Consider the following 20,529-nt stretch of genomic DNA (forward strand, 5'->3'; position numbering starts at 1 on the left):
AGATGTCGTACAGAACAGATCAGCATGATAAATTAACAGTAATCCATATGACACAATGAGACAGAGAGAGAGAGAGAGAGAGAGATGCAGGTAATGACAGTAGGTTACAACAACATTAATGAAAGTAATAATATTATAGTTATAGTTCTGGCTACTGTGGTACAATATGTTGAAAGTATGTATTAATATCTGGCAGTATACATGTGTGACAATAGTCATATGTGTATAATAACAGTAGAAGTATGACTAATGACTAATGATGGCAGCAGCAGCAGGAGGCATCTGGCAGGACCACGGCAGCAGCACAACCACACACGTCACGCTGTCCAGGCACCGCTGTGATATGAGTTAATCTGAGAGACAGTGGAGCACAAAGGCTCCGGAGAAGAAGCCGAGTTAGTGACATCCAGAATGGCCGAGTTAGCAAGATGCAGTAATAGAATACGAGAGAGAGAGAGAGAGAGAGAGAAGGAGAGAAGGTGCCCGGTGTATTATAGGGGGGTCCTCCGGCAGACTAGGCCTAAGTCAGCCTAACTAGGGGCTGGTACAGGGCAAGCCTGAGCCAGCCCTAACTATAAGCTTTATCAAAGAGGAAAGTCTTAAGTCTAGTCTTAAATGTGGAGACGGTGTCTGCCTCCCGGACCGTAACAGGAAGATGATTCCACAGGAGAGGAGCCTGATAGCTGAAGGCTCTGGCTCCTGATCTACTTTTGGAGACTTTAGGGACCACGAGTAACCCTGCGTTCTCAGAGCGCAGTGTTCTGGTGGGATAATATGGCACTATGAGCTCTCTAAGATATGACGGAGCTTGACCATTTAGAGCTTTATAAGTTAACAGTAGGATTTTAAATTCAATTCTGGATTTTACAGGGAGCCAGTGCAGAGAAGCTAAAACAGGAGAAATATGATCTCTTATATATATATATATATATACTCTTGTATTGCATTGATGTGTTGTGACCTGTATTTTGAATTGTGCTCAATGCAGGGCGTCCTTGAAAAAGAGAGCTTGCTCTCAATGGACCTCCCTGTTAAAATAAAGGCATAAAAAAAAAAAAAAAATTGTAAACCCTGGGGGCTTGATGCTGGTAACCTAATTGATAATTTCAGGCAACAAAACAGTTGGTATTCCGTCATCCAGTGGATGAAAACTAGAATGTATTGCCCCAATACTACTACTCCAGCAAACTGGCATTTCTTATTCCAAGTTGAGGTAAAAGATTGTCCGTGCTTAGATCCAGTTGTTAGTTTAGTTCAGTATTTTGCAAATAATCCATACATATATAGTGCTAAACAGAAAAGTTGCAAGGTTTCCCATCATATGTGGTATAATAAAATCATGAGATGACTCTTGATTATGTTTTGGAAAAAACTGGAGGTTTATGCATGACATTAAATTTAACAGGAGAGGCATGTGTGACGATCATTATGGATAATTCAGATAACATTACCATTGTGATCACAGCACTTGACAAAATTTGCAATGCATTTGGTCCCTCTGAATCAGCAGGTTTTAGCTTCAACAAATGGTTAAATAACCACTTGGGTTCTCTGATCATTCATGTCCTGACCCCTGTTCTGATTGTTTTTGGTGTCGCTCTATGTTTTTGTTCCTATGCACTTACTTGTATGCGAGCCCTCATGTACAGATGGATAGGTGGAATAGTGGGAGGAGAAAAAACATTGTATGTTAAAATACCTCTGATAATGAACAGAATGTCAAAATGGGCCCCAGGAAACCCTTTCATTGATTCAGAGAATGAAATGGTATAATTTTTTTTAGTTTGCAAATTGCATTTTAGTGTTTTTGTTGTATAATTTTGATATTCTTAAACAAACAATTGTGAGTTCAATTTGAATCTTTTGTGTAACATTTTTGATTTTCTGAAGATCTAAGATAATTCCCATTGTAATGTGTTGACACTTTGTGTCAAGAGGAGGGAATGTGGGAATTATTTAGGAATCTTTATTGGGGGACAATTCTTCACACCTTGGGGTCATGACCTTACAGTTCTTAAGGGGAAGTTTCCTGTTATGCTAAACCTTTTATTAGGGGGGGCAATCTCCTTTACGAGTGCAGTTGGTGGATGTAACCTGGGTTCAAAGCTTTGGAATGATATAAAGGTCTGTGCATCCTTCAGGCTGAGAGAGAACCCTGCTACTCTCTCCGTGCGCACGTAATAAAGAAACTTGATTCCTCACACTGAGTCCATCAGTTCTTCAGAGAGGAGAATTTCCCTCACGCCACTCAGCATCAGTTACTATACTAGATGTTTATCAGATAGTGCTGTCGCAAAATTTAAGGAAATTATTCCTCCGTTGTTAAATTTAATACCATGTCCTTAAGTAACAGAGGTTTCCCGTACCGACTTTCATCTCTCCCGAATTGATCATCTTGTCGATAGCGCCGTAGGCTCGCTGTGAACAACACTCGACTCTGTAACTATTAGAGGCAAAATTCATGACCTCCTGTCCTCAGATAGTACCTGTCTAACCTCAAACACAGCTGTAAGACCTAATATATATTTAGATTGCTTCTCCCCAATTTCTCTTCAGGAATTGACAGCAGTGATTTCTTCATCTAAATCATCAACGTGTCTCTTAGACCCCATTCCAACTAGGCTACTTAAGGAGGTCTTTCCTTTAGTTAACACTCATATATTAGATATGATCAATATATCCTTATTAACAGGCTATGTACCACAGTCTTTTAAGGTAGCTGTAATTAAACCTCTACTAAAAAAGCCCACCCTGGATCCAGAGGTGTTAGCCAACTATAGACCAATATCTAATCTTCCCTTTATGTCAAAGATCCTTGAGAAAGTAGTCGCAGACCAGCTGTGTGATTTTCTCCATGATAATAATTTATTTGAGGAATTTCAGTCAGGATTTAGAGTGCATCATAGCACTGAGACAGCACTAGTTAAAATTACAAATGACCTTCTGATTGCTTCAGACAAAGGACTTGTCTCTGTACTTGTTTTATTAGATCTTAGTGCAGCGTTTGACACAATTGACCATCAAATTCTACTGGAGAGACTGGATCACTTAATTGGCCTAAAAGGTTCTGCACTAAGCTGGTTTAAATCTTATTTATGTGATCGTTTTCAGTTTGTTGACGTTCATAATGAATCATCCTTACGTACTAAAGTTTGTTTTGGAGTTCCACAAGGTTCTGTGCTCAGACCAATCCTATTTACTCTATATATGCTTCCTTTAGGCAACATCGTTAGAAATCACTCTATAAATTTCCATTGTTATGCAGATGATACACAGTTGTATTTATCTACGAAGCCAGAAGAAAGTAATCAACTAACTAAACTCTATAACTGCCTTAAAGACATAAAAACCTGGATGAGCACCAATTTCCTGATGTTAAATTCAGACAAAACTGAAGTTATTGTTCTTGGCCCCAAACAACTCAGAGACTCTTTATCTGATGACATAGTTTCTCTAGATGGCATTGCTCTGGCCTCTAGCACTACCGTAAGAAACCTCGGGGTAACGTTTGATCAAGATTTGTCTTTTAATTCTCATTTAAAACAAACCTCATGGACTGCATTTTTTCATCTGCGCAATATTGCGAAAATTAGGCCTATCCTGACCCGAAAAGATGCAGAAAAATTGGTCCACGCTTTTGTTACCTCTCTGTCTCTCTTTGGTTAGGGTTAAAAACCCTTAAAAGTGCAGACTCAGTGCTATGAAAAGCTTTAAAACCAGACTGAAAAATCTCAAGGATACTGGCGTGTACTTCTAAAAAGGACTGCAGTTGTAAACGTACAGTTTTCTCTAAGATTCTCGAAATAAATGGAAGCTTTGAGATAGGTCTATATTTAGATAGAACCCAGATGTCAAAATTTGGTTTCTTTATGAGGGGTTCCACAACTGCTTCTTTAAAATATGTTGGGACAACACCTGAAGCAAGACTGCTGTTCATATTTTTTTGAACATTAGGTCCAATAGTCTCCCAGACCTCTTTAAAGAAGCGGGAAGGGATAATGTCTGTGGGACAGGATGAGGGTTTGAGTTGAGTGACAATTTTAGTGAGAGATAAAAGCGACACAGGCTCAAACTGGTTTAAGACAGTTGAGCAAGTAACAGCTATGGAGGAGTCAAAAGAGGGGGGTGAGATATGGGCTCTGATAGTGGCAACCTTGTCAATAAAATCGCGGTGAAAATCTTCACAGACTTCAGAAGGAGCTTCCAAACAGGTGGATTGGGGAGCGTTTAAAATCAAATCAATAGTTTTAAAAAGAACACATTTTGGGAAATAATATCAGAAAAATATACTGTCTTTTTGCTTTGACAGTTCTCTGATATTTTCTCCAGCTTTCCTTAAGAATTTCATAAGACACATGAAGCTTATCTTTCTTCCACCTGCGCTCAGCTCTCCTGCACTTGCGTCTGATCGCACGGGTGGTGTCATGAAGCCATGGCTCAGTTTTGGGTCTGGGGCACATGGCTTTGAGAGGAACAACAGTGTCAAGAGTGTCGGCACAGGTGGAAAGAAAAGTTGAGGTCAGTTGCTCAGTGTCAAGGTCAGCAGTGGGCCTTGTGTCAGACTGATTTGCATTGATAAAAGCAGAAGAAAACTGAGCAGCGATGGAAGATATTATTAAACGGCAGGGGAGCGCACGGTTTAAAACCATGACAGGGCAAGTTAAAATCAAATAAAACAGGCATGTGGTCAGAGAAAACGGCATCACATACCCGAACATTAAAAATGGGCAGACCGTGTGATAAAACAAGGTCTAACGTGTGTCCATGTTCTTGTCTGAGTCCAGTAGCATATTGTAAAAGGTTAAAATCATCAATCAGATGGGGCGTCGGTGGCTTAGTGGTAGAGCAGGCGCCCCATGTGCAAGGGCCCGGGTTCGACTCCAGCCTGTGGCCATTTCCTGCATGTCACTCCCCCTCTCTCTCCCCCTTTCACACTTGTCTGTCCTGTCGATTAAAGGCTAAAATGCCCCCCAAAAAATATCTTAAAAAAAAAAAAAATCATCAATCAGATCTAAAAATTCTTTAGCCAGTGGCTTAGAAGGACAACAGACATGCACGTTACAATCACCAACACATAAAATTCCGTCATAGTTTGTCATGATACAAGCCAAAAAATCGAAGTCTTTAGTAAGATGACTGTTATATTTAGGTGGCCGGTATAACACTGCACAAAGTACTGGGTCCGACCGGCCCAGTTCAAACAAGCTTAGTTCAAAAGAAGAGAAAGACATTGGAGGCAAGAGCTTGCAGTATAAACTGTTGTTAAAAACAGTCGCTATTCTTCCACCTAGACCAGTGGTCCTCGGTGAATTAAAAAATGTACAATCTGGAGGCAGGGGCTCTGTGAAGGCAGCTAACTCACCCACACTTATCCAGGTTTCCGTCAGAAAAAGTACATCCAAGGCGTGTGAGGTGAAGAGGTCTTGGAGAATGAAAATCTTGTTCATCACTTATCTTGTGTTTACCAGCGCACATCCAGTCGAAACCGGTGAGACGGCTGGGAACTCTGCCATGTGAGTTATCTGGCTCAGTGGCTTGAGGTTGCGCTGGTTGACTCCACCAAGACGCTGGAGATGAGGCAGGCAATGGCGCACAGCATAGCGCTCTTCATATGGGCCAACAACAGGTACCAGCTAGGTGCCAACCGAAACGAGGGCGCGCCAGGACACAAAACGGCGAAAACAGGCTCCATATTCCTGCGAAATATAGCTGGGAAACTGAGCCACCCCGGGAGAGGTGGCCAACCAGGCTTTGATCCTGACTAGCCCGCCGCTACATGTCCCTCTGCGTCTGCACCTCCGGGGAAGTGGAGCCCCAGGACGGAACAGGTGCGCAGGGACATCCGCTAAAAGTGGAGGAGAAAAAGTTTTTTGATCACCCAGGCCATACTTACCAAAAAGTCCAGTGGTTTTGATTTTTAGTAACTACTGACGTTCATACACCAGAAGAGAGTTTATGGTCCTCGTAACAGACGCAAGAAACAGAACAAACAACACAAAGCTACTCAAAGCTGGTAAGGTAAGATAAGGTAAGGGTAAGATATGGTAAGGTAAGATAATATATGGTTAGATAGGGTGAGGTAAGATATGTTAGGTCCTTCTAAGTTAGGTTTAATCTAATTCAAATAAAGTACTTCCTGTTTCTCCTCTTCTTACCAACCATGTTGACCTTCCCTCAGACACCTGGGGTCCGTTTCACAAAGCAGGTTCAACAAACTGAGTCTAATCCTGAACTCTGAGTTGATCTACTCTGAGATAGGAAACTCTGAGTTTCCGGTTCCAGAACAGCTGATTTGAATCAGTTCAATCAACTCAGAGTAGTTTCACCTGGAGTTAAGCGCGTGCACCACAACTATAAAAAGCCTGCATCAATGGAGCCCCGATTCAACGAGTCACCATGGCAACGGGGAAGAGGAGGGCTGCGTTTTTCAGCCCATTAGAATTAGAAGTCTTAATGCACTCATATGGCGAGTTTGAACACGTTTTCAAAAAGAAGTGCAACACCGCTGCAGCTGCAAAAGAGAAGGAGAAGGTGTGGGAGAACGTTGCTGCTCCGGTCAGTGCTTAAGTTTAAATGTAGTCCTTTGCAATCACAATAATATTACTGGGGAAAACTGCTTGAATGGTAGCCTATTAATTTATTTCATTTAGGTGCAATCCCGCGGGTGAGAAGCGCACTTGGCAGCAGTTTAGGATGAAATATAAAAACATTGTTCAAACAGGTAAGACCTCGGCATAATCTCATGGGGGAACCTCATTCTGATCATGTTTTACATTGTAAAGTAAATATTAAGTGGCTGTTTGACTGTGCAGTTGTTTTATCCCCAACATAATGCTGTTTTCACACACATGAATGTCTTCTCATCTGTATCATGTTGTTCAATAATTAAGCCTATTTAAACTAACACAGACTTCTACTCAGCCAACAGAAAGAAGGCAGATGCCGTAAAACGAGCACACTTTTCTGACCGCCCTGCACACAGTTGCCTTACTCAAGTGCTCAGCATCTCCGACATTGTACAAAAAACTTCCATTTGCAAAGAAACACAGCGCAACACACAATATCTGCCGGGATGTGAGAGCATGACCACGATTGGTAATGTTGCAGATGTAAGGACGGATTAGGTTGTGTATGTAGATGATGGACTGTGACGTGAAACGATACAGCTCAAAAAGATAATTGTGTGGAAATGCTAGAACATCTATGCGCAGTCTGATAACCATCTCCCGACGAATATTTAATTCTCTGCGCAGTAATGCTGCATCTTCATCCACGGGATCGTTATCAAAAGGACATGCCATGTTAGTGAAAAAAGTCGCCACCTACTGCGCCTAATGGACTTCTGATATACTGACTCTGATTTTTTTAAATGATTTTTTAAATGACAGACGGCAGAACTAGGCTACGCCAAAACTCGCCTGCTGACTGAATGAATGAGGAAATCAGATGGAGTGTGTGGCTCTGAAAGAGGGCGGAGACAGAGAGACACTCGAGGTTCATTGAGAAAAACCTGGTCCCGACCAGGTTAGGTTCATAGAGTCTGTTACTACGGTAACTGACCGAGAGCTTAAGTTACCTCTCTCTCTGAAACAGGTTAGAGTTACCCCTCTTTCTCTGGTTCGAGTTACCTCCATTTCTGAAACTGAAAACACAGAGTTTCCCTCATTTCAGGGTTAACAGACTCTGAGTTTTCACTAAACCTGCTTTGTGAAACGGACCCCTGCTGCTGTTTGTTTTGTATGTATTTATTTGTTGTTGTTTATTTTAACCAAGCAACAGGTCCATCATCAGACCTGTAAACAAAACACAGACTCAGATGGACACTAAGAAACAAGCTGTGTTTAATGTGGATCAATGACATCACAGCTGATCAATACATGTCTGTCTGCTTCCAGGTCATCTCCATGGTAACAGGGGTCACTGCTGAGTCAACACGACTCATCAATAATAAACTCTCCAAAAATATGTTTGTTTATTTGTTTATATTTTACACATGAAATCAAAGACGTCAGCATGCACAGCGCAGAGAACACCTGGGCTGTGACGTCACAGCCTGGCACTCTGAGGACAGCGTTTACTCAAAGCAGCGAAGAAGAACGTAAAGCTAATAAAATAAAAACAGAAAGAGAAGAATAAAAACATGACTTTTGATCTACTAATTGATCTACAGCTGATCGATTGACTTCATCATCATCATCATCATCATCATCATCATCATCTATTGCTGCTGCTGAGTCACTGCTCAGTCACATTCCACGCCCCGCCCCCTCCCGGTGATGTCAGAGATCAGAGTTCAGGTGGGTGTGGCTTAGCAGAGCGGCGTCGGGGTCGTCAGTGGGCAGTTCAGAGCCGAAGAAAGGCTCCGCCTCCAGCTCCAGCAGGGAGGGCAGGTCAGCCCCGCCCTCACCTGCGCCTGCTGGTTCGGACATCAGCGCAGGTGTGGCAGTATACTGCACCAGCTGCTTCCCTGGACCAATCAGAGGAGCAGAAAGTCACCATGACGACAAGAAGTCAGGGTCCTCACAGGAAGTGAAGGATGAGTGTGTGTGTGTGTGTGTGTGTGTGTGTGTGTGTTAGGGCTGTCAAAAGCACCATGAAATTGAGTTCGAATGATATTCTAATTTATTATTATTATTTTTATTTTTTTAAATAAAATGCTTATTGCTGACGCAATATGAACGTGACACTCGGATGAAAACACCCGTTCTGACCTCACTGAAGTGCCAGGTATGACCAACTTCTGCCTCACTATCTGAGCAATGTTTGGATACTTCAGTGCGTAGTTTTCCACCACAAGAGTGGATCCTGATCGGCTCGTAGTGGTGTCTCATTCTGGTAACGTTTCATCTCTTCTTCAGAAAGGGTAGGCAGGGAGGCAGCAGGTGCAACACTCTCCCTGTATGTCTCCCCGAACAGGTCACACATCGCAGACAGCGCAGTGGGTGGTGTTGGCGCAGCGGGCTCCTCCGTTAGCGCCTCTCCCTCCGTCGCTGCGTCGCTCTCTGGCCCGGCTTGTGCACGAGCCATCTCCGCCCGAACGGGACTCGCCATGATATACAACATTATTGATAGCATTAATTAATTATTAATGATATTCAAATTATCAAATTTTGGTTTGAACTTAAAAAAATATATATATATATTCAAATATATTTCCAACTTTTTTTTTTTTTTTTGACAGCCCTAGTGCGTATGTGTGTGTGTGTGTGTGTGTTACCTGCGTTGGTGGCATTTGTGTTTCCGTCATCTCCATTGGGAACATCTTCAGACAGCAGCTGAAACAGTGACATCACGGTCACACATGTAACATCATCATCATCAACACGCCAACAGGTGGAATTTAGAAAACAAGGGGTGTCGGTGGCTTAGTGGTAGAGCAGGCGCCCCATGTACAAGGCTGTTGCCGCAGCGGCCCAGGTTCGACTCCGGCCTGTGGCCCTTTGCTGCATGTCACTCCCTCTCTCTCTCTCCCTTCACACTCATCTGTCCTATCGATTAAAGGCTTAAAAATGCCCGAAAAAATATCTTTAAAACAAAAAAAGAAAACAAACATGTTCATACATGTATTCAGACCAACTAAGGTTCTAAATCCTTCAGACCACCATGGGTTCTAAATCCTTTAGACCACCATGGGTTCTATATCCTTCACACAACCGTAGGTTCTAGATTCTTCAAACCACCATAGATTGCAGATCCTACAGACCACCATGGGTTCTAGATCCTTCAGACCAACATGGATCCAAGATCCTTCAGGCTACCATGGGTTCTAGACTCTTCAAACCACTAGGGGCTCTAGATCCTTCAGACCACCATGGATTCTAGATCTTTCAGACCACCATGGGTTCCAAATCCTTTAGACTTACACGGATTCTAGATCCATCAGACCACTATGGGTTCTAAATCCTTCAAACTACCATGGATTCTAGCTCCTTCAGACCACCATGGGTTATACATCTTTCAGACCACCATAGGTCCTAGACCTTTTAGATCACCATGGATTATACATCCTTCAGACCATCATGTGTTCTAGTTTCTTCAAACCACCATGGGTTCTAGATGCTTCAGACCACCATGTGCTCTAGATCCTTCAGACTACCATGGGTTCTAGATCCTTCAAACCACCATGGGTTCTAGATCCGTCAGACCACCATGGGTTCTAGATCCTTTAGACGAGCATAGATTCTAAATTCTTCAGAATGCCATGGGTTCTAAAGCCGTCAGACTACCACGGGGTCTACTTCTTTCAGACTTACATGGGTTCTAAAACCTTCAGACCACCATGGGTTTTAGATCCTTTGAGCCACCATAGATTATAGCTCCTTTTGACTACCATGGATTCTAGCTCCTTTAGACTACCATGGGTTCTAGATCGTGCAGGCCACCATGGATTCTTGATTTTTCAGACCACCATGGGTTCTCGAGATCCTTAAAACCACCATGGGATCTAGATCATTTAAACAATAATGGGTTCTACATCCTTCAGACTACCATGGGTTCTAAAGCCTTCAGACTACCCTGGGGTCTACTTCCTTCTGACTAACATGGGTTCTAGATCCTTCAAACCAGTATGTGTTCTAGATCCTTCAGACTACTATGGGCTCTTGATCCTTCAGACCACCTTGGGTCCTAGACCTTTCAGACCACCATGGGTCCTAGATCCTTCAGACTACCATGGATTCTAGATTCTTCAGACCACCATGGTTTCTACATCCTTCAGACTACCATGGATTCTAGATCCTTCAGACCACCATTGGTTCTACATCCTTCAGGCCACCATTTTCTGTAGATCCTTCAGACTACCATGCGTTTTAGATCCTTCAGACGACCATGGGTTTTAGAGCCGTTTATACACCATGAGTTCGAGATCCTTCCGACTGCCATGGGTTTTAGAACCTTTTATACACCATGGGTTTTAAGATCCTTCAGACTACCATGGGATCTAGATCCTTCAGACTTCCATGGATTCTAGATCCTGCAGACCACCATGGGTTCTAGATCCCTCAGACTACCATGGGTTCTAGTTCCTTCAGACTACCATGGGATCTAGATCCTTCAGACTACCATGGATTCTAGATCCTTCAGACCAGCATGGGTTCTACATCCTTCAGGCCACCATTTTCTGTAGATCCTTCAGACTACCATGCGTTTTAGATCCTTCAGACGACCATGGGTTTTAGAGCCGTTTATACACCATGAGTTCGAGATCCTTCCGACTGCCATGGGTTTTAGAGCCTTTTATACACCATGGGTTTTAAGATCCTACAGACTACCATGGGATCTAGATCTTTCGGACTTCCATGGGTTCTAGATCCTTCAGACTGCCATGGGTTCTAGATCCCTCAGACTACCATGGGTTCTAGTTCCTTCAGGCAGGAAGTAGAGCAACAGCAGCCTGTACTGGACCTTAAGGAGTTGAATCACCTGCTCTTATTGTGAAAATCACTCAGACAGGAAATAAGAAAAATCAGGTGTCACACTCACAGAGTCCAGACTGTCAAGGTCAAAGTCTCCGGAGGGACAGGAGGTACTGAAAAACTGGACAGAGACAGAGACACTGAATGAATATAAACTGCCTGACGTGTTTGTACAGACCATAGCGTGACGTCACCGGCAGACTGACCTCCATGAGCGGAGACGTGTCGAAGGTGAAGGCTTGCGTGTTCAGGATGCTCTGCAGGTTTTCTAGACTGCTGTCGATACTGTCGACGTGATTGGACAGTTCAGACCTGAGACACAGAGACGGACACATGGTTTAAAGTCACAGTGTCAGTCTGGTGTTTTTCTTCTTGTCATTAAATCTGAAGTTCAGACTTAAACCACCACGTGTCAGTCCACTTCCTGTCCAGGAAATCGGTTCCTGCTGAAGACGGACATCAGAGTCTATGATAGTCTATGATAGAGACCACATTATAACAACACTATGATCATGTGAGGCTAATGTGGTGATGAAGTCATCAGTCATAACAAATGAACTAAAGGACACTCTACTTCCTGTCTTATACAGTGTCAAGCTTACTGAAGGTTCTGATTGGTCACATGTCAGGAGTAATAACCAATCAACAGAGACTGGAGTTGCTCGACTGAATGAGCAGACCATGAGTCTGACAATATCCAGCAGGTGTTAAACACGTGGACGTGTTGGGGACAGTCATCTGGACATGTTGGGACAGTTGTTAAGACATGTTTGGGACAGTTGTCTGGACTTCTTTGAGACAACCAACAGGACATGTTTGGACAGTTGTCTTGACATGTTGGGACAACCGATACGTTGTGTTTGGGACAGTCTTTTTGATACAAGTCACAGTAGTTACTGGCCGTAGCTATATATATATATATATATATATATATATATATATATATATACACTAACTCTAACTATATATATATATATATATATACTTTACTATATAACCGCAGCGCTACAGCAGTTATTGGACATAACCTCAGCTCTATGGCAGTTATTGGACATAACCTCAGCTCTATGGCAGTTACTGGACATAACCGCAGCGCTATGGCAGTTACTGGACATAACCGCAGTGCTACAGCAGTTATTGGACATAACCTCAGCTCTATGGCAGTTACTGGACATAACCGCAGTGCTACAGCAGTTACTGGACATAACCTCAGCTCTAAGGCAGTTACTGGACGTAACCACAGTGCTACAGCAGTTACTGGACATACCCTCAGCTGTATGGCAGTTACTGGACATAACCTCAGCGCTATGGCAGTTACTGGACATAACCGCAGTGCTACAGCAGTTATTGGACATAACCTCAGCTCTATGGCAGTTACTGGACATAACCTCAGTGCTACAGCAGTTATTGGACATAACCTCAGCTCTATGGCAGTTACTGGACATAACCGCAGTGCTACAGCAGTTATTGGACATAACCGCAGCTCTATGGCAGTTACTGGACATAACCTCAGTGCTACAGCAGTTACTGGACATAACCTCAGCGCTATGGCAGTTACTGGACATAACCGCAGCGCTATGCAGTTACTGGACATAACCGCAGCGCTATGGCAGTTATTGGACATAACCTCAGCTCTATGGCAGTTACTGGACATAACCTCAGCTCTATGGCAGTTATTGGACATAACCTCAGCTCTATGACAGTTACTGGACATAACCGCAGTGCTACAGCAGTTACTGGACATAACCTCAGCTCTATGGCAGTTATTGGACATAACCTCAGCTCTATGACAGTTACTGGACATAACCGCAGTGCTACAGCAGTTACTGGACATAACCTCAGCTCTACGGCAGTTACTGGACATAACCGCAGTGCTACAGCAGTTATTGGACATAACCGCAGCTCTATGGCAGTTACTGGACATAACCTCAGTGCTACAGCAGTTACTGGACATAACCTCAGCGCTATGGCAGTTACTGGACATAACCGCAGCGCTATGCAGTTACTGGACATAACCGCAGCGCTATGGCAGTTATTGGACATAACCTCAGCTCTATGGCAGTTACTGGACATAACCTCAGCTCTATGGCAGTTATTGGACATAACCTCAGCTCTATGACAGTTACTGGACATAACCGCAGTGCTACAGCAGTTACTGGACATAACCTCAGCTCTATGGCAGTTATTGGACATAACCTCAGCTCTATGACAGTTACTGGACATAACCGCAGTGCTACAGCAGTTACTGGACATAACCTCAGCTCTACGGCAGTTACTGGACATAACCGCAGTGCTACAGCAGTTATTGGACATAACCTCAGCTCTATGGCAGTTACTGGACATAACCACAGTGCTACAGCAGTTATTGGACATAACCTCAGCTCTATGGCAGTTACTGGACATAACCGCAGTGCTACAGCAGTTACTGGACATAACCTCAGCTCTATGGCAGTTACTGGACATAACCTCAGCTCTACGGCAGTTACTGGACATAACCACAGTGCTACAGCAGTTATTGGACATAACCTCAGCTCTATGGCAGTTACTGGACATAACCACAGTGCTACAGCAGTTATTGGACATAACCTCAGCTCTATGGCAGTTACTGGACATAACCTCAGCGCTATGGCAGTTACTGGACATAACCGCAGTGCTACAGCAGTTATTGGACATAACCTCAGCTCTATGGCAGTTACTGGACATAACCTCAGCGCTATGGCAGTTACTGGACATAACCGCAGTGTTACAGCAGTTATTGGAAATAACCTCAGCTCTATGGCAGTTACTGAACATAACCTCAGTGTTACAGCAGTTATTCGACATAACCTCAGCTCTATGGCAGTTACTAGACATAACCTCTGCGCTATGGCAGTTACTGGACATAACCTCAGCGCTATGGCAGTTACTGGACATAACCTCAGTGCTACAGCAGTTACTGGACATAACCTCGGCGCTATGGCAGTTACTGGACATAACCGCAGTGCTACAGCAGTTATTGGACATAACCGCAGCTCTATGGCAGTTACTGGACATAACCTCAGTGCTACAGCAGTTACTGGACATAACCTCGGCGCTATGGCAGTTACTGGACATAACCTCAGTGCTACAGCAGTTACTGGACATAACCTCGGCGCTATGGCAGTTACTGGACATAACCGCAGTGCTACAGCAGTTACTGGACATAACCTCGGCTCTATGGCAGTTACTGGACAAAATCACAGTGCTACAGCAGATACTGGACATAACCTCAGCTCTATGGCAGTTATTGGACATAACCTCAGCTCTATGGCAGTTACTGGACATAACCTCAGCTCTATGGCAGTTATTGGACATAACCTCAGCTCTATGGCAGTTACTGGACAAAACCGCAGTGCTACAGCAGATACTGGACATAACCTCAGCTCTATGGCAGTTACTGGACATAACCTCAGTGCTACAGCACATACTGGACATAACCTCAGTGCTATGGCAGTTACTGGACTTAACTTCAGTTCTACTGCAGTTACTGGTCGTAACCTCAGTTCCACAGTAGTTACTGGACATAACCTCAAATCTATGGTGGTTACTGGATGTAACCTCAGTTCTACAGTGGTTACTCAACATAACATCAGTTCTTCAGTAGTTACTGGACATAACCTCAGTTCTACAATAGTTACTGGACGTAACCTCGGTTCTACAGTAGTTACTGAATATCACCTCAGTTCTACAGTATTTACTGCATGTAATCTCAGTTCTGAATATGAGAACTATAAGGACAGGAAGAGGGAATGAGGCAACGTCTGGATGTGATAGATGTGATTAGATGATGGTTAACAGAGAAACGTGACCAGAGACGTGGGGCGGCAGCACACTGATGTGGTTTGAGTCTGAACACACTGACAAGAAGAAACACATCACCAGACTGATCCTGGAAAAGTGACTCATATTTCAAATGATAAGGATCATGGAAGTTCATTGATTCACTTGTCAGCTCGTGTTGACACGAGGCGCCAAACGTCAGGTGAGAATCCACCTGCAGAGGGAGGGGGGCGGGGTCTGAGGGAAGCACAGGGGGTTTAATAACACATCTGAGATGTTCAAAAGTAGCTACCATCTGAGAACACACACGTCTACAACATGATCTACAACCTTTGAATAAAGACACCTTTAAAATTCTGTCACAGGTGAAATGTATTCTGGATGCGTACGGTCTGGGACAATATCTGGAGGGTTGACATGAAAAAGGGGAACAAAGACTATGCAGAGACAATAAATGAGGGACAACCATGAGGGTAAAGGTCAGGGGTCTTATTCATTCAGGGTAGGGACAGTTGTCAAGACATGTTGGGGACAGTCAGGACGTGTTGGGGACAGTCTAGACTAGTGTTGTCACAGTACCAAATTTGGGACCCACGGTACGATACCAGTGAAATTATCACGGTTCTGAGTAGTATCACAATACCATGGCAAAAATGAGGCAAATGTGCCTTTTGTCATTTATAAAAAGATAAATCACTTTTCTATAATACATCAATGATATTTCAATGGAATAAATTATTTATTGACTTATGCATGCTTCAAAAACAGCATCAATAAGTGATTAACACAGGGGGAATCAAAATAAAATAAATAAATGAAATAAAATTCAACCAGCCACCCTCCTCCCCTGATAAGTTAAGAACAGTCCCTTAAGTGCGGTGAGGTTTGTGGACCATTACCTGCCACAAAGAGAGAAATGTGAACAGCTCACATACAGTACAGGCCAAAAGTTTGGACACACCTTCTCATTCAATGCGTTTTCTTTATTTTCATGACTATTTACATTGTAGATTCTCACTGAAGGCATCAAAACTATGAATGAACACGTGGAGTTATGTACTTAACAAAAAAAGGTGAAATAACTGAAAACATGTTTTATATTCTAGTTTCTTCAAAATAGCCACCCTTTGCTCTGATTACTGCTTTGCACACTCTTGGCATTCTCTCCATGAGCTTCGAGAGGTAGTCACCTGAAATGGTTTCCACTTCACAGGTGTGCCTTATCAGGGTTAATTAGTGGAATTTCTTGCTTTATCAATGGGGTTGGGACCATCAGTTGTGTTGTGCAGAAGTCAGGTTAATACACAGCCGACAGCCCTATTGGACAACTGTTAAAATTCATATTATGGCAAGAACCAATCAGCTAACTAAAGAAAAACAAGTGGCCATCATTACTTTAAGAAATGAAGGTCAGTCAGTCCGGAAAATTGCAAAAACTTTACATGTGTCCCCAAGTGGAGTCGCAAAAACCATCAAGCGCTACAACGAAACTGGCACACATGAGGACCGACCCAGGAAAGGAAGACCAAGAGTCACCTCTGCTTCTGAGGATAAGTTCATCCGAGTCACCAGCCTCAGAAATCGCAAGTTAACAGCAGCTCAGATCAGAGACCAGATGAATGCCACACAGAGTTCTAGCAGCAGACCCATCTCTAGAACAACTGTTAAGAGGAGACTGCGCGAATCAGGCCTTCATGGTCAAATAGCTGCTAGGAAACCACTGCTAAGGAGAGGCAACAAGCAGAAGAGATTTGTTTGGGCCAAGAAACACAAGGAATGGACATTAGACCAGTGGAAATCTGTGCTTTGGTCTGATGAGTCCAAATTTGAGATCTTTGGTTCCAACCGCCGTGTCTTTGTGAGACGCAGAAAAGGTGAACGGATGGATTCCACGTGCCTGGTTCCCACTGTGAAGCATGGAGGAGGAGGTGTGATGGTGTGGGGGTGTTTTGCTAGTGACACTGTTGGGGATTTATTCAAAATTGAAGGCACACCGAACCAGCATGGCTACCATAGCATCCTGCAGCGACATGCCATCCCATCCGGTTTGCGTTTAGTTGGACGATCATTTATTTTTCAACAGGACAATGACCCCAAACACACCTCCAGGCTGTGTAAGGGCTATTTGACCAAGAAGGAGAGTGATGGAGTGCTGCGGCAGATGACCTGGCCTCCACAGTCACCGGACCTGAACCCAATCCAGATGGTTTGGGGTGAGCTGGACCGCAGAGTGAAGGCAAAGGGGCCAACAAGTGCTAAACACCTCTGGGAACTCCTTCAAGACTGTTGGAAAACCATTTCAGGTGACTACCTCTTGAAGCTCATGGAGAGAATGCCAAGAGTGTGCAAAGCAGTAATCAGAGCAAAGGGTGGCTATTTTGAAGAAACTAGAATATAAAACATGTTTTCAGTTATTTCACCTTTTTTTGTTAAGTACATAACTCCACATGTGTTCATTCATAGTTTTGATGCCTTCAGTGAGAATCTACAATGTAAATAGTCATGAAAATAAAGAAAACGCATTGAATGAGAAGGTGTGTCCAAACTTTTGGCCTGTACTGTACCTGTGTGCCGCCACGCCTCGGCTGTTCAGGTACCTCTGAGCAGTCATGACATCGACGAAAACTTATTGGACCTGGAACCGGGCTTCTCAGTCGCCAGTAAGCCGTTATCTTGCGTCACTGAGCACTATGGCCGCCGTATTTGACAGGAATACGTATTCCTGTCCCTGACCCCCGTTCGACCCACAACCGGCAGGATTCGCCTTTCGTTTCTGCTGCTGGTTGAAATCTGTACTCGCACAGCGTGCTCCTGAATGATTTCTTTTGCTGGCACAAAACTATTTTTAGTCGCAAATGCGAGTAAAATGCTCGCACCGTAGAGCTCTGTGGAAAACAAATCACTGTAGCATATATAAACAAATCTAACCTACAAGTAAAAAGAAATAAATAATAACTTTCACTGCTTAAAGATACTCAATAGCTCAGCTAATACCTGACATGTCACTGGAAAACAAACCACTGCAGCAGCATATTGAGTGCCAGGTGGCCAGCGCGCACCATTATTGGACAGCGCATGGACACTCATCCTCTTGTGACTGGACTCTGAACTTATCTCACAGTAGTGGTTCCATGAGGTATCGTAGTACTACGGTGGTCCAACATTATGGTATCATATGTACTGTGGTGGTTTAGTATCGCAGTCTACCGTTGGTACCAGTATACCGTGCAACACTAGTCTAGACGTGTTGGGGACAGTCTAGACATGTTGAGGACAATCAGAATGTGGTGGGGACAGTCGTTGGGACAGTCGTCAGGACAACTTGGGGACAATCAAGACATGTTGGGGACAATCTGGGCATGTTGAGGACAGTCAGGACGTGGTGGGGACAGTCATCAGGACGTGTTGGGGACAGTCTAGACATGTTGAGGACAATCAGAACGTGGTGGGGACAGTCGTCAGGACGAGTTGGGGACACTCAAGACATGTTGGGGACAATCTGGGCATGTTGAGGACAATCAGGACGTGGTGGGGACAGTCGTCAGGACGTGTTGGGGACAGTCAAGACACGTTGGGGACAGTCAGGATGTGGTGGAGACAGTCAGGATATGGACATGTTGGAGACAGTTGGGATATGTTAGGGACCGTCACCAGGACGTGTTAAGGTCAGTCAGGTCATGCCGGGACAGTCAGAACGGGGTTGGAACACTGTGGACATGTTGGGGACAGTCAGAACGGGGTTGGGACACTGTGGACATGTCGGGGACAGTCAGGACAGGGTTGGGACACTGTGGACATGACGGGAACAGTTAGGACAGGGTTGGGACACTGTGGACATGTCGGGGACAGTCAGGACAGGGTTGGGACACTGTGGACATGTCGGGGACAGTCAGGACAGGGTTGGGACACTGTGGACATGTCGGGGACAGTCAGAACGGGGTTGGAACACTGTGGACATGTCGGGGACAGTCAGGACAAGGTTGGGACACTGTGGACATGACGGGGACAGTCAGGACAGGGTTGGGACACTGTGGACATGTCGGGGACAGTCAGAACGGGGTTGGGACACTGTGGACATGACGGGGACAGTCAGGACAGGGTTGGGACACTGTGGACATGTCGGGGACAGTCAGGACAGGGTTGGGACACTGTGGATATGTTGGAGACACTGTTTTCTGACAGGTGACTTACCTGTCGATACAGGCAACGGTCTGACATTTCTGCGGAGGTTTGGTTGGAGCGGAGTTAGAGGTGGGAACGGACGCAGGTGATTGGCTGGCTGGAGCTGCAGGGAGTGGCCCGGTGGAGGCAGAGCTTATCACAACAATGGGACTTACTGGAGGAAAGAGACACAACGAGACGTGGACAGTACAGAGAGGAGACATTGATCTGCTGACAATCATCAATAATTTCAGTCATTCATTCATTTTGTTGGAGGTGTGGTGTTACCAGTTGCAGGTGTGGTGTTACCAGTTGCAGGTGTGGTGTTACCTGGTGGAGGTGTGGTGGGGGTGGAGGTGTGGTGTTACCTGGTGGAGGTGTGGTGCTACCTGGTGGAGGTGCAGTGGGGGTGGAGGTGTTACCTGGTGGGGGTGTGGTGTTACCAGTTGGAGATGAGGTGTTACCTGCAGTGTGGTGTTACCTGGTGGGGGTGTGGTGTTATCAGGCTTGCCCTGTACCAGCCCCTAGTTAGGCTGACTTAGGCCTAGTCTGCCGAAGGACCCCCCTATAATACACCGGGCACCTTCTCTCCTTCTCTCTCTCTCTCTCGTATTCTATTACTGCATCTTGCTAACTCGGCCATTCTGCATCTTGCTAACTCGGCCATTCTGGATGTCACTAACTCGGCTTCTTCTCCGGAGCCTTTGTGCTCCACTGTCTCTCAGATTAACTCATATCACAGCGGTGCCTGGACAGCGTGACGTGTGTGGTTGTGCTGCTGCCGTGGTCCTGCCAGATGCCTCCTGCTGCTGCTGCCATCATTAGTCATTAGTCATACTTCTACTGTTATTATACACATATGACTACTGTCACACAAGTATACTGCCAGATATTAATACATACTTTCAACATATTGTACCACAGTAGCCAGAACTATAACTATAATATTATTACTTTCAATAATGTTGTTGTAACCTACTGTCATTACCTGCATCTCTCTCTCTCTGTCTCTCTCTCTCTGTCTCATTGTGTCATATGGATTACTGTTAATTTATTATGCTGATCTGTTCTGTACGACATCTATTGCACGTCTGTCCGTCCTGGAAGAGGGATCCCTCCTCAGTTGCTCTTCCTGAGGTTTCTACCATTTTTTCCC

The 20,529-nt window shown here is 44.4% G+C and overlaps 1 protein-coding gene across 2 annotated transcripts in view; it reads right to left on the bottom strand.

Annotated features, from left to right (window-relative positions):
• Positions 1–7,819: 7,819 nt before the first annotated feature.
• Positions 7,820–20,529, bottom strand: part of hsf1 (heat shock transcription factor 1) — a 28,634-nt gene continuing 15,924 nt past the window's right edge. Inside the window, exons 10-15 of one of the 2 annotated variants that reach the window (XM_078175747.1) lie at positions 19,404–19,548; positions 15,378–15,449; positions 11,621–11,726; positions 11,482–11,535; positions 9,218–9,275; positions 7,820–8,467 (exon numbers count right to left, since the gene is read on the bottom strand). In XM_078175747.1, coding sequence (XP_078031873.1) covers positions 8,280–8,467; positions 9,218–9,275; positions 11,482–11,535; positions 11,621–11,726; positions 15,378–15,449; positions 19,404–19,548 — 623 coding nt within the window. In that variant the 3' untranslated portion in view covers positions 7,820–8,279. The remainder of the gene's footprint in view (positions 8,468–9,217; positions 9,276–11,481; positions 11,536–11,620; positions 11,727–15,377; positions 15,450–19,403; positions 19,549–20,529) is intronic. The other variant, XM_078175748.1, reaches the window with a different exon arrangement.

This window comes from Epinephelus lanceolatus, chromosome 16 (assembly GCF_041903045.1).
Source record: "Epinephelus lanceolatus isolate andai-2023 chromosome 16, ASM4190304v1, whole genome shotgun sequence".
NCBI classification, from domain to species: Eukaryota; Metazoa; Chordata; class Actinopteri; order Perciformes; family Serranidae; genus Epinephelus; species Epinephelus lanceolatus.